Raw genomic sequence first — 20123 nt, 5'->3', positions numbered from 1 at the left:
TTTTGTTTCTGTTTTGCTTGAGCTTTGGGACACAGGATCTCACTCCGCAGCCCAGATTAACTTGAAACACTATGTGATCCAGGCTGGCCTCAAATCTACAGCAATCCTCCTGCCTCAGACTTCCACATGCTGGAATTATGGGTTTTATTTATTATTAAGAAACTAAAGCTGACATTGTTTTTATGTTTTGATATAAGGTCTCATCATATTACCCAGGCTGCCTGAGCACTTAGGCTCATGAGGCCTACTGTGTCAGTCTCCTGAGCAGCTAAAACTATTACTTATACTGCCCAGGGTGCAGAGCCACTAAGAGCACCAAGTTGTTCTTATATGTTGCACATAACACACCCCACGTGCAATTCACACAACTGCCTAGGATCCTCCCCAAGGACTGAGACCCCAACATCACACTCACAAATCCGAACTGTACCACAGCATCCGCCATGAGCAAAGCTTAGGGTCCAGGGCTTCAGGAACAGGCTCCTTACGTCCTCTGGCACCTTCCTCTAACACAACCTCATTCTTACTGTCATAAGTGAGGCAACCAATTTAAGGAATTAAGTCCCTGAGTCACACAACTCAAGTCCAACCTTGACTTGAGGCTGTGTATCAAGTTTCCTGAAAGACACTTTCTCTACAATAGCAGCAAACACAAAATGCCGGATGAGAGGTTCACATCCCTTTTCAGGAACAAGATGCACAGGAAATAGTAAATGATAGTGTCTGGGGAAAGTTCACAGGGAGAGAGAGAGAGAGAGAGAGAGAGAGAGAGAGAGAGAGAGAGAGAGAGAGAGAGAGAGAGAGAGAGAGAGAGTGTGTGTGTGTGTGTGTGTGTGTGTGTGTGTGTGTGTGTGTGTGTTCGTGTTCTGGGAACCCAGGAACAGCCAGGCAGAGTCTTTAAAACAGCAATGAGCTGAAGGTACTCTTATCCTAACCTGGAAACAGCACTCTTCTCAACGTCCACCCTCCACACCACCCACCTGTCCAAGTAACTACCCAGACCTGGTTTCTAGAGTCCTGTTTGTACAAGGCTCAGAGTCTACAGCTTTCTTCTCCTGCCTTCTGCCAGTGTTTCACAATTTATAACAAATAGTCCTGTACAGATACCTAGTCTTCAGACCTTGTGAAGTGTCTCAGAATGAGAGCTTCTTAGACTTCCTGCCAGTTGCCTTCCCATCTGATGACAATCACAGGGTGCTTGTTTAAAATGCTCATTTCTGGTGAGGCAATCCAGAAATTTTCATTCAAAAGAATATAAAACTATCGTTCTGATAAACAATTCCTCTAAAAGTACAAATACTAGATAATAATTCTTGCTTCCACTGGACTTACTCCAAACAAGGTATACAGACTCAGTAAGCACTACCCCAGGTCAGCACACATCTGCTTTCATTTCGTAGTAGATAGATACACCAGGGAAAACTTGCAGGAACACTCAACACTGCCTCTCAAATCTCTCACATCTGAGCACAAGGGCAAATGTAGCACCCACCAGCCTTGCTGGGCAGTCACACAGCAGTAGCCTGCCCATGTAGTTATTTACCCCATGAAGCAGTGCTCAAATTCACAATAGGACAATGAACTCACAGGAAAGATAGTTAATTCTTTCCCTTTTTAAAAAAAAGAATACCTTAGGGGACAAGAGAGGATACTATGATTTCTGCCCATCTAATTTTAACTAGCTGTTCATTTGTGAAATCTAATGCTCTCTAGGAAGAAGTCTCATCTGAATCCAGGCAGCATTCTACACTTTGGCTAGGCAAACAGTGTTGTTTCAAGAACATACCTTTAACTAGCTGCTGAGTTTGGATGAGGGGAAGCTTTGGGCTCTCTTTTCTAGGAAGTCCAGAGGTGAAGGCTGTCAAGGGAGTTGGCGTACATGATGGGCCAATGGTGCCACAGAGCAACCCACATATTTGAGCCATGACATAAGTGAGTTACTGTCCAATTGGCCCAGATCCCTTGGATCTCCAGCCTTGGGGCTAAAACAGCAAGACCTGGCATTGGGTATACCTCTCCTAAGTACAAACAGCACCTACCTGTGGTAGACAACTTTTGGCTACAGAATGAAGGAAGCCCTCAGTTCACAGCACCCAGAGCACTCTGCGATCTTGAATACTCACTTGGTCGCCCCTCCACTGCCCTCATCGTTGTCTGATGATGATGACGTAGAAGAGCCAGGGAAGTAGGCAGAATCCACGTGATTGGGGCTGCCACTCTGGGCCAGGTTGATGGGCGAGGAGCGCTCATACAGCGGCGTGTGCTTCCCCTCAGGAGGAATGTTGCTGTAGCTGTTCTGCTCTGTCAGGTTCTTCCCGCTAGTGTCCAGGGCGAGGGCTGGCTCAGGGAGGCTGTATGGGTATGGAGCCTGGCCTGGGGTGCCCCCTGGGCTGGGCACCTGTGGGACCTGAGGTGCAGAACACAAGTCAGTGTACAGTGCTGGTGGGGGCTGAGACAAGCCTGGATGGATAAGTTTAGTCCTCTTCGGTCATTTTTAATGTGACAAATTGGTACTATCCTTTATATCAACCCAAGATTTTTTTTTTTTTTAAATTCATATCCAAGGTCCACAGCACTAACTTGATTCAGAGGATACCTTACCGCGGGCTTTGCTTGCAGAGAAGTCTGTGGAATGTTGAGCATCTGAGGGGGAACATATGGTGGCACCATCCCAGGCATTCCAAATGGATTTGGTCGGGCTGTTTTATCAATAGAGGAAGAAAATAATAAGACAACTGTGAAGAAAATGCTATATCCCCAGGACATTCCTGGGGTTAGCCCAGGGCCCATATACCTTACCCACTTCAGATTTCCCAGAACCTTTAGAAACTCAGAGGTCATAGCTTCCTCATCTAGCTATAAAAGTGGAAGTAAAACCAGTCCAGAGCTCTGAAATCCAGCTCTCATAAGATCAGAGGGCTTTTAAGTCTCTGCCCTGAACAGCACTGGGCAGGGAAGGCAAACATGACCATCTCTTACTCAGCCAAGTACCTATCCCTTCCAGAGCTCCTCACTCTGCCTCTCTGAAAGCAAAGCTCCAAGAGGACTCTCAATGAAAACACTAGCCTCATCGCTGGGCCAATCTGGCAGACACAGGGTTTCTGAGAGCTACCATGCATGCAGCCCACAAAGGCTGAAGAAGAAGCATACATCACTGCTCACATTCTCCAGTTCTATGAGGATCCAGGAGCCTCACAAGCTACCAACTCTCTAGAACTCTCATCTCCAACAGCCTGCAGCTCTTAGCTCTGAACTGACAGGCCTTTGATGCTGGCTCTCACTAACAGGGAATTCTGGCAGAGTTTCCCACTTTGTACTGAACAAAGAAAGCTACTGTACAAACAGCAAGGAAGAGTGAACACAGCGTGTGTGCTCAAGGGCACATTTACACATGTAGACACACCAAACACACATGTACCTGAGCACAAGTGACAAATCTACCAGCTCCCTTCCAAGTGTGAGGCAAGAGCCACTACACATGTTAAAAATATTCTATGGTAATTCAGAGTCACAGCCAGGAGTAGGAACAAAATATGATATAAAACCCAGCAGTGTTCGAACAGTATCATGGGAATCACTGTACAAAGTCTCCTCGTTAGTTTCTGGTAGCTGACCTTTTCTATTTAACTGTTTGTTTGCTTGTTTTTGTTTTGAAGACAGGGTTTCTCTGTGTAGCTCTGGGTGTCCTAGAACTCTCTTTTGTAGACTACGACGGCCTCAAACTCAAAGAGATCCACCTGCCTTTGCCTCCCTAGTGCTCCGATTAAAGTTATGCTCCCTAACCCCATGCCACTAACTTCTGAATAATAAAAGCATGGTCTGGACAAGTCACTTACATTTGTCACTTTCAGAAGATGATCACTCATGCCATGCTACTTTTGGATGTAACAACTAAAATCTCCCTAAAAAGCAAGAACTTTCCTTTAAACAAACAAATAAAACAGGATAACACAACAACCAAAGATTCTCTTCAAATTGTATTTCTACTATTTTGTGTGTACATTTGTATGTCACATGACTACAGGTACCTATGAAGGCCAGAAGAAAAGCACCAGATCCCCTGGAGCTGTCAGACATGGGTGCTGGGAACCTATGTCAATTCCTTAACTGCTGAGACACTGCTCCAGCCCTGCCAAAGCAAACATTTTAAAAGTATTTTCTAAACAACGCACTGTAGTCAATGGCTTCAGACATGCCCTGTGTCTCCACAGAACAAGCTATCATTTCCTCATATGTCAGTCCTGTGGTAACTGAATGAGGTCGTCTACCACATCTTCCGATAGAAATGACTGACTGCCAGGACCTGTCTTGGGAGCTCACAGGCCTCCCTCTAAATTGGTTCTTGTTTTCCATGTCCAGTGCTATAGGTGAAAAGAACCATGGTCCCCCTTCTCCACCACAAAAGTGTCTCAGAAGCAACACAGGGCCCAATGCAGAGGCAACACTGCTGCTCTCCTATGTCCTTTTTACCAACACACACTAGAGCAGCCTTTGTTAGCAAAGTATGTACAACAATGGAGAAAAAGAATGCAGGAAGAATGCTTAATTAATAGAGTATTTTTATAACTTGAAAAAAGTGCTAAGTATTACAGACTTCCTCAGGAATGCACAGAAAAGCACCACATACAAGTGCCTTTGAGCTGTGTCCCCTGACTTTTCTCCCCAAGACCCCAAAGCACAGTTCTCTGATGCACCCCAGTGACTCACAAACCCCAGAGAACTGCCTAGCCTTTGCTCTGTATTAAACTAAGATACCTGTTTAAAGAAATGGCACTAAACTAAAAGCACTTCCAACTAACTGTAAACATCACATCGCAGCCCTCACTCCCATCCCGCCCTAACGAGGCTATTCTGTTAGAGATATGACAGTAAACAAAACACAAAATAGTTACAAAGTACACTTTTAAAATGTCTGGGACTGAGAGATGGCTTAGCAAGTAAGAGTGCTTGCTCTGCAAACATGAAGCCATGGATTCAAGTCCCCAACACCCACATGCCTGTAACCTCAGAATCAAGGAGCAGAGGTCAACCAGCCACTCTAATGGAAATGGCAAACTTCCAGTCAATGTCTCAAGCCTTGTCTCAAGACAATAAGGATCTCACTTTCCAAGGATGGTAAAATGAAGCTTTGAGAATTTTGATTCAAAGAATAAAAGAATGTAACTCCTGCTGTTGACATTAGTTTTCAATGGCTGTTTTATAATTACTGGACACTCTTCAACAGGCACATCTACTGGGCCCTGAAAGTGCTTCAGGATTTACCTAGTCACTGCTCGCTCATCATAACCCCCAAGGACCTTTCACTGTTTATGTGGTTCTGCCCTTTCCTATGGAAATGTGGGAGTATATCCACAACTGGAATCACATGATGTAGGGACTCTGGCTTCTTTCATTTAGCAGCATGCATCTAAGGCCCCTTTGTGACTTTGTGGCTGAGTAACAGCACCACTCTAACAATGCTAGAGTTATCCGAGGAACGTTTCTTAAGAACACCTTGGGGACTTTCAAATTTGAACAGATATAATAAATTAAGTTGATGTAAACATCCAAGTGCAGGTTTCTGTGTGGATGATATCCACAGATATGACTGCTGAGTCACATGGTCAAGAGTATCTTTTGTTTTGTGAAAAGCTGCCAAATTCTCTGATAAAGTACCCGCCCTGTTAACATTCTCATCTGAAGTGCAAACTTAAGGGTTCTTTAAAAAGTCAGTTGTGTTGGATGATATTTTGCTGGGGCAAACACATGAAGGAGTGTTTTCCTGAAGCAGACACGAATAAAAGAATGTTTTGCTAAAGCAGACAAGTGAAGGAACGTTTCACTGAAGCAGACACAGGAAGAGAGGATGTTCTGCTGAAGCAAGCACATAAAAGGACAAGTGATGAAGGAGTCTTAGCTAATGACACACACGTATTGGTCCACCTTCCACTGTGTAGTTGAGCTGCATTTGTCAGCATTCCATAGAAAGAAATGCACTAAAAATCGTCTGGTGATGTGCTGCGGCTTCTTGCCACTTCAGCAGACTCTGGCTGATTGGCAGAGTGATGTCAGCTAATACAGACTCATGCAGAGTTTTGCTAAGTCAGACTCACATGGTGTGAGGCAAGACCCATGGAGGACATTTCATGTTTGGAGGGAGTATAACTAGGACTCAAGGGCCTGTGAGAGGCTTGCTTGTAGAGCTAGCTGAGCAATACTTGTTGGTCTCCTGTCTTCACTGAACTTCCCTCAGTGGAGAGAGGCACAGCAAAGAATTGTTCATGGCATCCCTGCTGGTCCCAATCCCTCCTGCTGACTCTTGCAGAATGATTTAGCTGAGGCCTGGCTCTTCCTGTTAGGTTGTGCCATCACTGCTGCTATTCTGACACTACTGAACTGGACTGCTGATACATCTGCGAAGTGTTTGTGAGTGGATCGAGCTGCCGCTTCTGACCTGTGAACTGAACTGCTGATTTCCTGACAATGCAGATGGGATTTGCTCCGAAGAATCATTTCTAAACAGGTCCACTTTCCCCCATATCATAATAACCTTTCTTTTCTACTACCTCTGGTGGGTGGAAATTAAAACTGTCAAATGCTGTTAAAGATGTGAAACAACAGAAAGTCTAGGAGGCTAGAAGGGAAATTAAAGCATTAAGAACCATCATTAAAAGTAGGCTTTGAAAAAAATAACGTTATGCTCTCCAGCAACAAAGTTCTTTTTATTATTATATCTTTATGTGTTAATTTTGTGTGGGTGCATGTGGATGCACACCAGACATACACATGACACAGCATGTCTGTGGAGGTCAGAGAGCATGTGTAAGTCATCCATCCCTATCCCTCACTCCTGTGAGCCACAAGAATGGAACTCTGTTGTCAGGAGTGGCAACAAGTACCTTTACCTGCTAAGTCATCTCAAGAGCAGCATTTGACAATTTTAACCCTAAGGACAAGAAGAGTGTATAGTTCATTTACATAAGTGTGGTGGTTTGAATGAGAATGCTCCCCTCCCCACATACCCCCCGTAGGCTCAAATATGTGAATATTTAATCCCCAGCTAGGTGGTTATTAGACAAGGTGTGTCACTGGGGCAAGCTTCAAAAGTCCACAGCATTCGATAGTAGCACTCTGCCTCCCACTTCTGGGTGAAACATGGGTTACAGCTCCAGTCCCCAGTCTTACTCCCTGCCAAGATGGTCATGGTCTCATCCTCTGGAACTTACAAGACATTTAGCTATGGTGTCTCTCCACAGTAACAGAAAGGTACCTAAGGTAATAAGGAGGCTGCTGGCTTCACTCAGGCAGCTTTGGAATAGGCCTGAGCACTCACCTATGTTCACATAACTAGTAGGACATAACAACTTGCATATCCACTTTATGCCACAAATTGTGAGAACCCAAGTCTTTCTCATACTTGTGTTCAGAGTGGTGATTCACAACAAGCTAGAGCTGGCAGTGTGCGGGGACACAAATCACTGTATGCCAACACAGCACTGTGCATGTGTAGAAGCTGGCAGACAACCTCCTACAGTCAGTCAGCTAGCTCTCCTCTTCCACCATGTGAGTTCTGGGGAATCAAACTCAGGAGGGCAGCTGTGTCAGCAGGGCCTTTACCTTTATCAGCCAAGCCATCTCAATAACCTATATGCTCACTTTAAAAACCTCCAGGCCGGACAAACAACCTGAACACATTCTTTTCTCATCCTTCAACAATAGCCACACCACTAGTTCACTGTTGACTGCTTGCCTAGACTACTTCGGCCTCTGGGACTGATTCTCTAGCACCTCAAAGCAGAACAAAAACAAGAATGAGGAATGGTTATCAAAGGGAAGTTTTCTGTTTCTGTAGTTTTCTGGTTCAGCTTTCGACACCTCTGCAAAGCCTAGCATTGGAAGCTCAGCTCCATGGTACTAGTACTGAAATGGTAAGGATTTTTTTTTTTTTTTTTAAATTTTTATCAGATCAGGCCCAGAAGAGGTCCCTCATAAGTTGAAGGTGCTGTCCTTTGAGTAGATTATTACAGAAAATGGAACTGAATTCTCAGTCAAGTCTATCCACAAAAACTTAAGTGTCATTTAATGACTGAAAACACGAATGTACTTCAAACATTCTAACTTAATTTAGAGTTCACCTTGTTTACATAAAATGCCTTGACATGTCACTAGCCTTGATCAATGTACAATGGCATGTGTGCAGGCAATATTACCAAAGTATTGCAAGGATATCCTGGTAACTCCATTATCCCAGAAATCCCAGTGGATACCACTGTCCAAGTTCCTTTGATATATGGCATAGAAATTAGACACAAAGAACTCATACACAGAGAATCCGTGCATAGAATCCATCCAGAGCCATGGTTTTTAGATATCATGGTATTGTGAGAACTTGGAGATTAGTTGGAGGGATGTTATATGAGATAAAGAATCTAGTTAAGACGCTCCCAAATGCTAGACTTTTAATAGAGCTGATTAAGTCTGGGCCATTTTCGTTGATGATAATTAAGGGAGGATATTGTGGTTTTGTTATAACAACAAAGTAAATGAGTCGCATACTGTATATGGCTGTTATGGATGTGGTGATGTGTGTAATTAGTAGGGCTCAGGCATTGGTATTACCTGTGTGCCCCCTTTCTGTATACCTTATACAGAAAGACTAAGAACAGCAAAAACTAAGTAACTGCAGGGCAAATGCTATACAAAGAGTTGCTATACTACATCATTTGGGGGAATGATAGAGAGAAATCAGTACATGTGCCACATAATTTCCTTTTCAAACTTTTTAGAAACTCAGATATAGAAAGCAGATACTACCTTTCACCCCATTTCCTGTTCCTGAATGCATCTGAGTACTGTGCTGCTCACATAATCTCCGGTAACTACTCAGATTATAGCTGCTGCTTCCTGACCCAGGTACTGTGGTTTGGATATTCTGCCTCTAAAAGGTTCATGTGGTGGACATTGGTCCTTAGTTTGGTGCTACTGAAGGTGATGGATGGGTGGGATCTTCAAGAGCTGGAACACAGTGGAAATCACTAAAAGCCCGTGGATGGGCTTATGGATCCATCATCTCTCTCTCACTTCCAGTCTCAGAGTATGCTCTCTGTCACAACACAGAGCTACCACTATGGTCCAATTTGCAACGTCCTCACTAGAGCTGAGCTGACCCCAGTGCTCAGCTGAATTTAAAATATTAAATAAATAAAAACAAACATTTTTATTTAGCTGGGTGGTGATGGTAGCGCATGCCTTTAATCTCAGCACCCAGGAGGCAGAGGCAGGCAGATCTCTGAGTTCAAAGACAGCCTGGTTTACTGATCAAGTTCCAGGACAGCCAAGGCTACACAGAGAAACCGTGTCTCGAAAAACAAAAACAAACAAACAAAAACCAAATAAAATAAAATGGTTTTTTTGCTCATTTTGTTACAAGAGTGCCATGATGTAAAGTCTGAAGGAAAGTTGTGGGAGATTGTTCTTTGCTTCTACTGTGTGAGATCTGGGAATGGAATTCAGGTCATCAGAATTGGCAACAGGATCCCACCCTTTCCCTGTGATCCATCTTGCCAGCCCAGTCTTCTTGTCTTTATAAATATTACTCAGCTTGAGATACTCTCTTACAACAGTGAAAACCAAAGTAATCCACAGAGAGGCAAACCTGGAATCTTCCTGCTTCCTCCAACTGTCAGCACTCGAACTATCACTGAGTCAATCTTTGGTGCCCTTTAGGCCATTCTGCCTATGATAAGAGTATCTGCCATTAACAAATACTTCACATATACTTTCTCTTTAATGTCCACATAGTGATGCTGTTACAAAAGAACAGCAAGCCCAAGGCCTTGCAACAAGTGTTTGTACTAGATGGGCCAACAACGGGTCTAGTGCTGATTTCATGCTATCACGCAAACATGCAATTCTGAAACACTTCTGTGTGCAAAACATACAGCAGATATAGCTTACCTGGTAAAACAGTGTATACCTACCTGTCCCATTCTACAAAGCGTGCTCCTTTTCCAAGAATAGTACCAAAGCACATCACATTACTTCACTCCTCCAATCAAAGATTCATGGGTTTAATTCATTCAGTCAAGTAGTTACCCCCACAGGGGATGCGGAAGGCCTTCGCCCCCTGACTCTACTTTCTGCAGGTGGAAGAGGGTATAAGGCGAGGCCACCAAGAATTGCAGACAACTATGAGAGGACTGACAACTGACAGAAAACACTCAATGCCCTCAGAGACACTCAAGTCAGGGTCTCATACACTAGCTGACCCAAATTCAAGGCAGTCAGGGAAAGGAGCACCAAACATAATAGTTGGTGCAAAAGCCACTGGCAGACGCCAGTTTAACTCACTCGAGCGAGGGAGAAAGTTACTATGCCACAGGCCCAGGTATAAGAAGGTGGGTGGGGCCAGGTGGAAGATGATGGGGTTAGACCAGGTGTGATGGGAAAACATTGCAGGAAGTTCAGTGTGGTATGGCTCATATTTTGAAACGTTAGTCTGACTGCTCTGAGAAAAATGATTGTACAATGTGTATCTGAATGAACAGAGGATCACTAAAGAGGCTGAGTGAACAGATGGCCAGGCACCTTGAGCCTTTACCCCCACCTCCCTCAGCTACAATGTCTAACAGGCTACACTAACTCAGCCACCTTCCACCTGTCATGCCAAGCCCACTCTCTGATGTGGGTTCCCAGGGCCTACCTAGCACACTGATAAAACCATGCTTGAATCCTCTTAAGTCTGGGTAAGGATACCTGCCACCTAAACCTGACAACCCAAGACTGAGCCCCAGAGTGCTCACTGAAGGGAAGGAGGGAACCATCTCCCAAACCACAGCACATGTATGCCCACTTACACACACAACAAACAAAGAATTGTTTTTAAGTCTAATTCCCACACATATCTCATGAACATTCCTACTTTTGTTTTTGGTTTTTGGGTTTTTTTTTTTTTTTGGTTTCTCTGTGTAGTCCTGGAACTCACTCTGTAGATCAGGCTGGCCTCAAACTCAGAAATCCACCTGACTCTGCCTCCCAAGTGCTGGGATTAAAGGCATGCGCCACCACCGCCACCAGGCTCCTGCTTTTGTTAACAATGACATGAACAAACACCACCACCAGGCTGAGTTAGGCCTCTTAGATTCTTATCTCTGTAGTAAACCTGCCCTCCTGCAAGGAAAAGAATGAATATGGAGAGGAGGAAGAGAAGAAAGAAGAAGAGAAAGAGGAAGCAGCAGCAGCAGCAACAGCAAGAGGGGTTACTGCCAATCCTACACTGTCTGTCCTCAGAGGACTCTCTGCTGTGGTCTGCCAGCCTGTCTCCATGGCCTCTGCTTTTCTCTTAGAAATCTATACATCCCCTCAGGAACTACTAACAAAGTGGGCCACACAGAAATCATACTGTCCAAGAACAAAGCTACATGTGCTGGTGTGTAGCTTTAATCCCAGCACTCGGAGACTGAGGCAGGCAGATTTCTCTGAGTTTAAGCCCGGCCTGGTCTTCAGAGGGAGCTACCTGAGCTACAGACTCATACAGTTATGCACTCCCACGGCGGCTTTGTTTACTTACCTAAGTAATGTGGTGGGTGAAATGGCATAGGCTTGCTAGTTGCTGAGTAATATCCAACTGCTCTCTTAAACCGAATGACTTTGTCATCTGTTCTAGACTGAAACAGATGTAGGAAAGCCTTAGTTACGCCACTGGTCATATGTATGAACACTTTTATCATAACTCAGCACGTGAATAACTTGTAACCTTTTAGGTTAGCTAAGAATGTAGAATGACATGAGAACCTTCAGGTCAAACACAAAAGATTATTACCAAAAAAAAAAAAAAAAAAAAAAAAAAAAAAAAAAAAAAAAAGAATGCAAATTTAAAGTGATGTGGTCAGAAGGCAGAGTTCTCAGCTGGCAGCAGGGCTGGTATGGGGCCAGAAAGCTGGGTGACTGGGCAAGCCAGTCCAGAGCAAGAGTGAAGTCGAGGGGCATCCTAACCTCCTAACCCTGAAAACCTTGTCCTGAGACAAGCAGAAGTAGGACCTTTTCCCCCTTGCTCTGGGCCTGCATGTCCTGGTGCAGGTAGCCTATATGGATCCATACACACACCTCTACCACCCTTGAGGTAGTCACGTAGCCCAGTGGCCAAATTACAGGTTTAACTGCCTCTCTCCCTATGAGCACCTGTGCAGCCAGCACCCGGAACTCTTCATGCAAATGAAGCATTCCCCACTCCTCAAGGTTTATAGCCTTTGTTACCCACAACTAAGGAGAGATGTTTCACTGAAAACCTTCTAGAAGAAGGTTGTTTCTCCTCACACTCGCTGCCAACCAAGGTTCTGTGACACTACACACCTGGCTATGCTTCATTCTTTCCAGTCTGGCCTGGGTGTGCAGCAGAACCTGGATACCCGAAGGGCAGAAGCAGACCCAGACTGGCAGCTGCACACCGGCTCTATGGCTTCTCTGACCAGCTCTCTTTGGTCTCTGACTTTACAAAGGCTCTGACATCCTCCACTCAGTACCACAGCCCCACAGCGGGCAGAATGGATGGCACAGACTCCATGCATCTAGCATGCCTGCCAGGCTTAGGCTCAAGGCAGAGCAGGACCACTCAAATAAGCTGACTTGTCCACATGCTTCACTTCCCGAAACAGAATAGTCAAATCAGCAATCTACAACACCATCTGACCAACATGCAGTTTATCTTCTAGAATTCAGGCATGAGTCTGGCATGCTGATGCATAACTTTAGTCCCAGCACTCAGGAGGCAGAGGCAGGTGAATTGCTATGAGTCCAAGGACAGCAGGGCTACACAGAAAGGCCATGGCACGAGCGCGCATGCACACACGCGCACACACACACACTGGGGGGGGGGGGAGCGGGGGAACCAAACCTGAGCAACAAACAAAAATACAGAGCACTTAGAAGCACCATAGACTCTGGCATTCTCTACATTAACCCTCTCCTGTTGGGGCCTGACAAGCAAGGTGAAGTGGCTCAGAGCACCCAGCTGGTAGAAGATACATTGGCCAGCCTGGCCCTCTGACCCAAAGCCTGTCCTTTCGGTCTGTGGTCTTACCTGTGAATGCTGGAAAACATCTTTAGCTATGGCATCCAGGTCAGACGTGTCGTGAATGTTGCGGACATAATCAGCTACAGCTTTGATCACTACATCACAGGGTGGCAAGACCAGCTGGTGAGCTCGGACCTGAGAGGACAAATGCACATGTCAGCAGTAAGCAGGAGCCTCGGAGATGGGTAAGTCCACACACAGGACCCAGACACTCCAAAACTGTGCCTACTAGGATCCTGCTAGGACCCACTTACCACCCACTTGTGAGATCCTATAAGCATGGAGTCTCTACAGTCAGTTTTTCCTTCCAGATGATAAAACACAATTCACCTGCTCAAATCCTGTGTGTTAAAAGCATGGCTGAGATTTCTGAACCTGCATTCAAAGCTCACTAAAACTTTAAGGATAAACTCAGTTACCAAGTACCTACCCACCAAGTTTATCTTTGAAAACAGAGGAATAGAGAGAATGTAGTCTAATATCTAATAATGAGAGCAAGATCTCTCATTATCCAAGAACAGCTGCTACTGAGGAAGGTGGGTTAATAGACTAGAAAGAAAGCAAAACCACCCATAAGAGCTTTGGAGTTGGCAGAACAATGGCCTCTCGCTACTGTCCACATTCCATTCTCAAGAACCTACACATACACTGTCATGAGGCAAAACAGGAGAAAGGTTGCCAACTGGCTTGCCTCAAAATAAAAATACTGTCTTAGATTGTGTGGGTGGGCAGAGTGTAATCATAGGGGTACTCTGTGCAGGAGAGCAGAGTCTGTGAGGTGGCATGAGAAAGACAGGATCTGCCGTTGCTGGCTTTGACAACAGAAGGAAGCCACAAGTCAGGAATGTGAACAGCTGTTAGAAGTTAGAAAAAGTCCAGGAAGAATTCTCTCGGGAGAGTTCAGATGAATACATGCTTATTAGATCTTGGTTTTTATCCCAGTGAGACCCATTTTAGCATTCTAGTCTCTCTAACACTGAGGGGTGTGTGTGTGTGTGTGTGTGTGTGTAATACCCAAAGCTACAATCCCTGCCCCCGACCACCACGCCCGGACTGTGTCTCCCCTAGCACACTCGGGACATTCCATGTGGATCACTGATTCTCACCCATGAGAGCAGCACTCTTCATACAACTCAGACTTCCCTGGGCATGACTGATGCCAACTGTCAGTGCATCCCCAGAAGCCTAATGCCCCTCCACACAAGGCAAACGGCTACTGCTGCCCATACTCCCAGCAGACATGCAGAAGAGTGAAAGTGCTTGGGACCAGGTAGAAGGGACCATGCTCTGCCTTCTGTGAAATGTTACCAAAACCTCAGGGCAAGGCAAGTTAGGGTCACCCACCACAGCAGCCAGGGAATCAAGGCCAGAACAACAACCCTAAGCTACCTCCACATCACCTCACTCCCATGTTGCTGCTGGCAGACACTTGGGCACCCTGTACACAGTGAGTATATCCCATCAGGAAGGGTAGCGTGTAGGCTGGGGTGGGGAGGTGGTGGTGGGGAGGAGAGTCTCCTGACAATCTGCCCTCAATCCATAACCCACAGGTTCACCCCTACAGGGGTTTGTGGCTAGTTGAACACTCCAACACCAGACACTCTACAAATTGATGAATATCTCCCCATGCTGTGCATGGTATCTAAAATGCTGGTTATTTTAGGTGGCTTTACACATTAAAGGATGATAACTTAGACGGCAAGAACAGAAGTGACTGGGTATAAAATGGCTTCCTGATTGCCTCTTTCAAGAGCACAGGCAAGCCCACTGCTATGCCTCAGGGCCCTCCTTGCTGGTGCTGTCCACCCATGCTGCTGCCTCCTGCAGAGTCCTGACCTGAACTGATGGTGTGGTAAGCACACCCTCAAACTTTACAGTGGCTGAGAAATAGCTATTTTTTCTTAATTCCATTTTTAAATTTTAGCTCAAAACATAAGGTTAGGAAAAAACAAAGTCAAATAACTCCAGTGACTCTGAAGTTGGAAATAATCATTCTGTTTCTGAGGAGAGTAAATGATTTCTGCTTCGTTAAAAACTGTGTATAATCAAGTTCCCTTGTCATGAGATTATGAAGGATTTCACTGTTTAAAAAAAAAAAGGAAGGGGCCATAAAAGAGCCACAGGATTTCATCTACCCTATGCTTCCAGGCAGGAAAGTTAAGTAATAGCTAACTATTATTTTGGTAGAAATGATAATTACCTCAGCATTAAATTCTCATGTGAACTAAGCGGTAGCAGTACATGCCTTTAATCCCAGCAGAGGCAGGAAGATCTCTGAGTTCAAGGCCTGCCTGGTCTACAGAGTTGCAGGGGAGCCAGAGCTAGAGAAACTCTGTGTGTGTTAGGGGAAGGGGCTCAGAGAAACTCTGTGCGTGCATGCGTGCGTGTGTGCGTGTTAGGAGAAGGGGCTCCAATCTGAGTTTTCATTTCTAGTATTCTTTCCCAAAATGAACCATTTCCTACTGAAAACTCTGTACTGGGATCTCCCATGCATCTATGACAGGCCGCTATAACACAGACTCACCACACTAGAATCAGTGACCTGCCAGAGCAGCCCCAAAGGATAGAGTATAGCCAGTGAACCAGCAGATACCTACCCTCTTTTCCCCATGCCACACAATAAGCTCTTGTCCTCTGACCCCTGTTGTAGTTTGAATAGGAAATGCCCCCACCCTCCTATCCATCCATCCCCACAGGCTTGTATGTTTAAACTCGGTCTCCAGATGGTGTTGTTTGGGAAGGTTATGAAGCCTTAAGAAGTGGAGCCATACTACAAGTGCTATCACTGGGACCAGGCTCACTCCAACTCCTCTTCCTTCTCTCACTGGAGTCTGTGCACAGCTGAAATGTGATCAGCCAACCCCTTGCATGCCATGATGGACTCTATCCCCTCTGGAACTATAAACCAAAAAGACAATCCTTTTCTGTCCTAAAGTTGCTTTTTTTCCCCAAGATATTCTATCACAATAATAATAGAAGAGTAATTAATATAACATTTGAATTTTTTAAAATTCTCTAGGAGAATTAGAGCTGGGATAGTGGTATGGCACTGTCTGGCTGTATCCCTCAGCCTGTGCTCTGAGCAGGTACTTATACAACACTATACTCATGACACCACCACGAGGCTGACAGCCCCAGGGCTGCTTTCATTCTTCTTAGGGATTGATGTGAAGATATCCTTACAGCGGTAGCCAGCGAAGGCACTCACAACCATAGAAATACAGGGAGTAGCTGCTAGCAACCAGATCATGGATATCCTTAAAGGGACCTTTACAGGGAAACCCACTCTGTAGCCAGCCAAAGATCCTGATTTGCTACAACCACTGATTTTGGTCAGTTATTTCAAGGGATATCGCAAGGAAGCTAAAGAATACAACACTATAACAATTAAAGAATAAACAACCTCTTCCAGATAAGACAAAATACCAATGGCATTTTGGTTACAGAAGCATTTATTTATTCACTGTTTTTAAGTATCTTACTTAGTACAACCCTGTGGTCTCAGTCTTGACTATTATGTATAGCTCTGAATTCATTTAAATGTCACTATATTATATTCCAGGCATTAGGTTAAGCCCACCATACCACAGTATTAAGATTATTCCCCTTACAACCTAAGACTCATTTGATTTAAAACAAAAAAAAAAAAGACAAAAATGTTCCAAAACTTTTAAAACCTTATTATAAGGAAGGATAACTTGGATGTCTTTAACTCTCACATAACACAAATATAAGGCCTCTGAACAGGGGTGGGGGTCCCACTGAATCTGAAGCTTATAGGCTAGGCTTTTACAAAGCCCTAGGGGAAATCAACACACTGTTTCTGATGTGAGACACTGAGACAGAATTTTTCTTTTAACCAGGCATTCTTTGCTCTTTTCATGAAGTCAATCACTATACTGTACTCTGTAGCCAGACTTTGGCTACTTTGTGGTTCCTTTCTTCTCCCCCCACCCTTCTCCACCCTCCAACACTAGAACATGCATGCGCACGCGCACACACACACACACACACACACTGTCCTCAATGTAACTCTTCTTCCTATGCCACACTCCACAGCCACAGCACAGAGCTGCAACTGCTTGACACTGTCCCCCAGCAGTTGAACTGTTCCCTCTCAGCCCGCTCACTGTAGTGAGTTAGGAGGGGCTCGCCATAATTGCTTTAACTTGCATCATCCAATGATGGTGCAGTACTGTTGAGCATTGTGTAAAATGCCTGACCCAAACCTGTGTCCATTGTCTTACTAGGAGGGCTACATGACTCTCATGTCATTCTCCACATGTTATGGATAAAAATCCTTTATTAGAAACATTCTATTTTGCAAACAGTTTCTCTTAGTGTAGTTGTTCTTCATTTTCTTAACTAAGAAGTCTATGTAACTGATAATTATAAAGACTGTCTTACATTTTTGCACTTAGATATTCATTTGCTGTAAAAGAGTCCTCGCCTCATTAGTTACCTTGCAACTCTGATGAGAGTAACTGACCACACATATGTACTATTTCTGGATTCTGTTTTGTTCCTTTGATTTATATAATCATCCTGACTGCAGTGGTAGCTTAGTCTTGAAACTTGATAGTCATCTTTACTTTCTTCATATTGAAAATAGTATTTGGGGCTGGGGAAGTAGCTCGGTGGTGCAGGACTTGCCTGTATATGCTCCAAGTCCTAGGCTTAGTCCCCAGTATAAGTGGGAAAAAATGGAAGGGAAATGGTTGTTACTATTTTTAGTCCTTTAAAGTTTCATTTGAATTTTTAGATTAATGTGTATAGAAAACCTTGCTACGATTGTGATCAGAAAAAAGGGATGTTTTGACAATTGGCTCACAGGTTCTTTCTTTAATTCAGACATTGTCTCCACAATGACATCCACCTGTTCTCTAAGAGAAGAAGGGCTCAGACCATCATACCCCCAGAGATGGAGCACAGTAGGAAGGTCAGACAGATGGTGTGGGGTAGTGGGTGAATGTCGCTCCCTCAGGAGCTCTCCGAGTACTCCTGGTTCAGTACTGCAGGTTAAAAAAAAAAAAAAATCACAATAGCAAAGGAAAGAGAGTAAGTCATTAAGTGGAAACTTCTGATACACAAAACCTGGCTCTTTTCTGATACACAAGGCTGCAACAGAATACAAGATCAAGAACAGTTCAACCTAGATGTTTGCACTAAACTAAGGCATACCAAGGTCCAAGTGGTGTTGTAGGTGGGAATAGGGACAAATGACAAAATGTTAATCAAGGTAGTGATGTGGAATTTAGCAGGACACCACTGAGAAAGTAGAAAGGTCAACCACAGGGTCAGTGTGAAGAACCATGCCTGTAATCCCAGGACTCAAGAGGCTACAGGAGGCTACAGCCTGGCTCACTCTGTTTCAAAATTCAAAAAGCCAAAATATTTGCAAATCTCATATATAACAGAAGACTTGCATCTGAATATATTAAAATCTGTTTTAGTTTAATGAAGATAACTCAATCTAAAAATAGGCAAAGGATTCAAGTAGACCCTCACCCAAAGGTGGCAGGGAAATGGCCAACAGGCATAGGAAAAGACGCACAATATCATTACTCATTACAGACAGGCAACTTGAATGCAAAACGAAGACCTCATTAACCACCAGAGTGACTAAATACAAGAGGAGACATTAACAAGAGCTGTTAAGGACATACAGAAATCCAACCCTCCACATATTGCCAAGGGAACAAAAACTGTACAGCCACTGCACAGCATGAAGTGGTGTGATGAGCTCTCAAAAAACTAAACATAGAAGTAGCACACAGCCTAGACAGTAAAGAGAAATGAAGAGTGAGTGAGTGTGTGTGCATGCGCGCGCGTGCACACACATGTATAAAAGTGGACCAATGTGTTCATAGAATTTATAATCACCAGAAAGCATAAACCTAAAAATCCACAGATTGACAAAATATGGCATAATAGTACCATGGGGTGTTGCCCAGCCACAGGATGGAATGTGGTGCTGAGACAAGCCACAGTGTCAGCAGACCCTGAGAGCATTAAGTCAAGTGAAAGAAGCCAAACAAACACAAAGACAGTGTGGTGTATGATTCTATTCATAATGAAGAGATAGAGTTTATTATCAAGGAACTGGGCTATATTAATAAAAACATAATTTTTTTGGAGTTAACAAAAATATTCTATGATGGTTACATAGCACTGAATGTTAAAACTAATGGAATGAAGTCCTGGATTGACTGTGTGTGAGTTATATGTCTTAATACAGCAATTGCTGACAGGAAGACCACTACTACTGTAGAACTGGATATAGGAACCAGTTGTACCACCTATGTCTGAGCAAGTAAGAAAGTAAGGGGATCCTATATAGAAAGCCATATTAAACACAGCCAGGAGGAAAGGCTAGTTCTAAAAGACCAACAAGAGAAGCCAACGTGGACAAGGCCTAACAAGGGGCTTGAAGAAGCCAGTAAGTGGCACAGAGCCAGACTGGTACACCTTCCGTTTCTGACCTAAGAGTCGTCTTGAAAAAGATGTCTGCCCTAAATCCACACACCCACAACACTGTTAAGGATAGAAGCACTATATACTGAGCACAACCCCTGACCTGCAGTCTCGTCTAAAGAATGATATTCCCTAGGTTACAGAACTGCCAAAACTCCAGTGTACGGCTGTAGTATGACAACAGCTGGCCATCTGTTTAGGGTGAGGGGTTGGTAGGGACAGAGATTAGAAAGCAGTACTGAAAGTCACTTCACCCCAGCACTGTCCTGACTTTCAGTGTAAGTAAGTGCTGAGCAGGAAGTAATGGAACCCACCTGGTTTGGAACAAAGCCAATATAGACTCCACAGGACAGCACATGAGTTATTGTCATTATGTTGTTACTTAAAATGAAACTAGATTATTGCAAGGTAGGCACAGAAGATACAAACACTAACCTGGAGCCCCCCCCCCCCCTTTGTGCCCTTCCTCCTGGTTTTTCACCAGGGTTCTACCACATTCCACTCCCCAGTTCTATCACAGACCCACTAAGACTTGCATGGAAGAACAAGCCCCTGTCTTCCCATCATTGTGACAGAAAGCCCATCCTGACCTAGAAAG

The 20123-nt window shown here is 44.4% G+C and overlaps 1 protein-coding gene across 1 annotated transcript in view; it reads right to left on the bottom strand.

The window, feature by feature from the left end:
* Nucleotides 1-20123, bottom strand: part of Fam120a (family with sequence similarity 120 member A) — a 91912-nt gene that overhangs the window by 41034 nt on the left and 30755 nt on the right. Inside the window, exons 4-7 of the mRNA XM_034510604.2 lie at nucleotides 13058-13186; nucleotides 11549-11645; nucleotides 2602-2699; nucleotides 2124-2407 (exon numbers count right to left, since the gene is read on the bottom strand). Of these exons, the coding sequence (XP_034366495.2) occupies nucleotides 2124-2407; nucleotides 2602-2699; nucleotides 11549-11645; nucleotides 13058-13186 (608 nt within the window). The remainder of the gene's footprint in view (nucleotides 1-2123; nucleotides 2408-2601; nucleotides 2700-11548; nucleotides 11646-13057; nucleotides 13187-20123) is intronic.

The sequence above is a fragment of the Arvicanthis niloticus genome, chromosome 8 (genome assembly GCF_011762505.2).
Source record: "Arvicanthis niloticus isolate mArvNil1 chromosome 8, mArvNil1.pat.X, whole genome shotgun sequence".
In the NCBI taxonomy this organism is placed as follows: Eukaryota; Metazoa; Chordata; class Mammalia; order Rodentia; family Muridae; genus Arvicanthis; species Arvicanthis niloticus.
The sequence above is the reverse complement of the archived record's forward strand: the minus strand, read 5'-3'. Positions and strand labels throughout refer to the sequence as shown.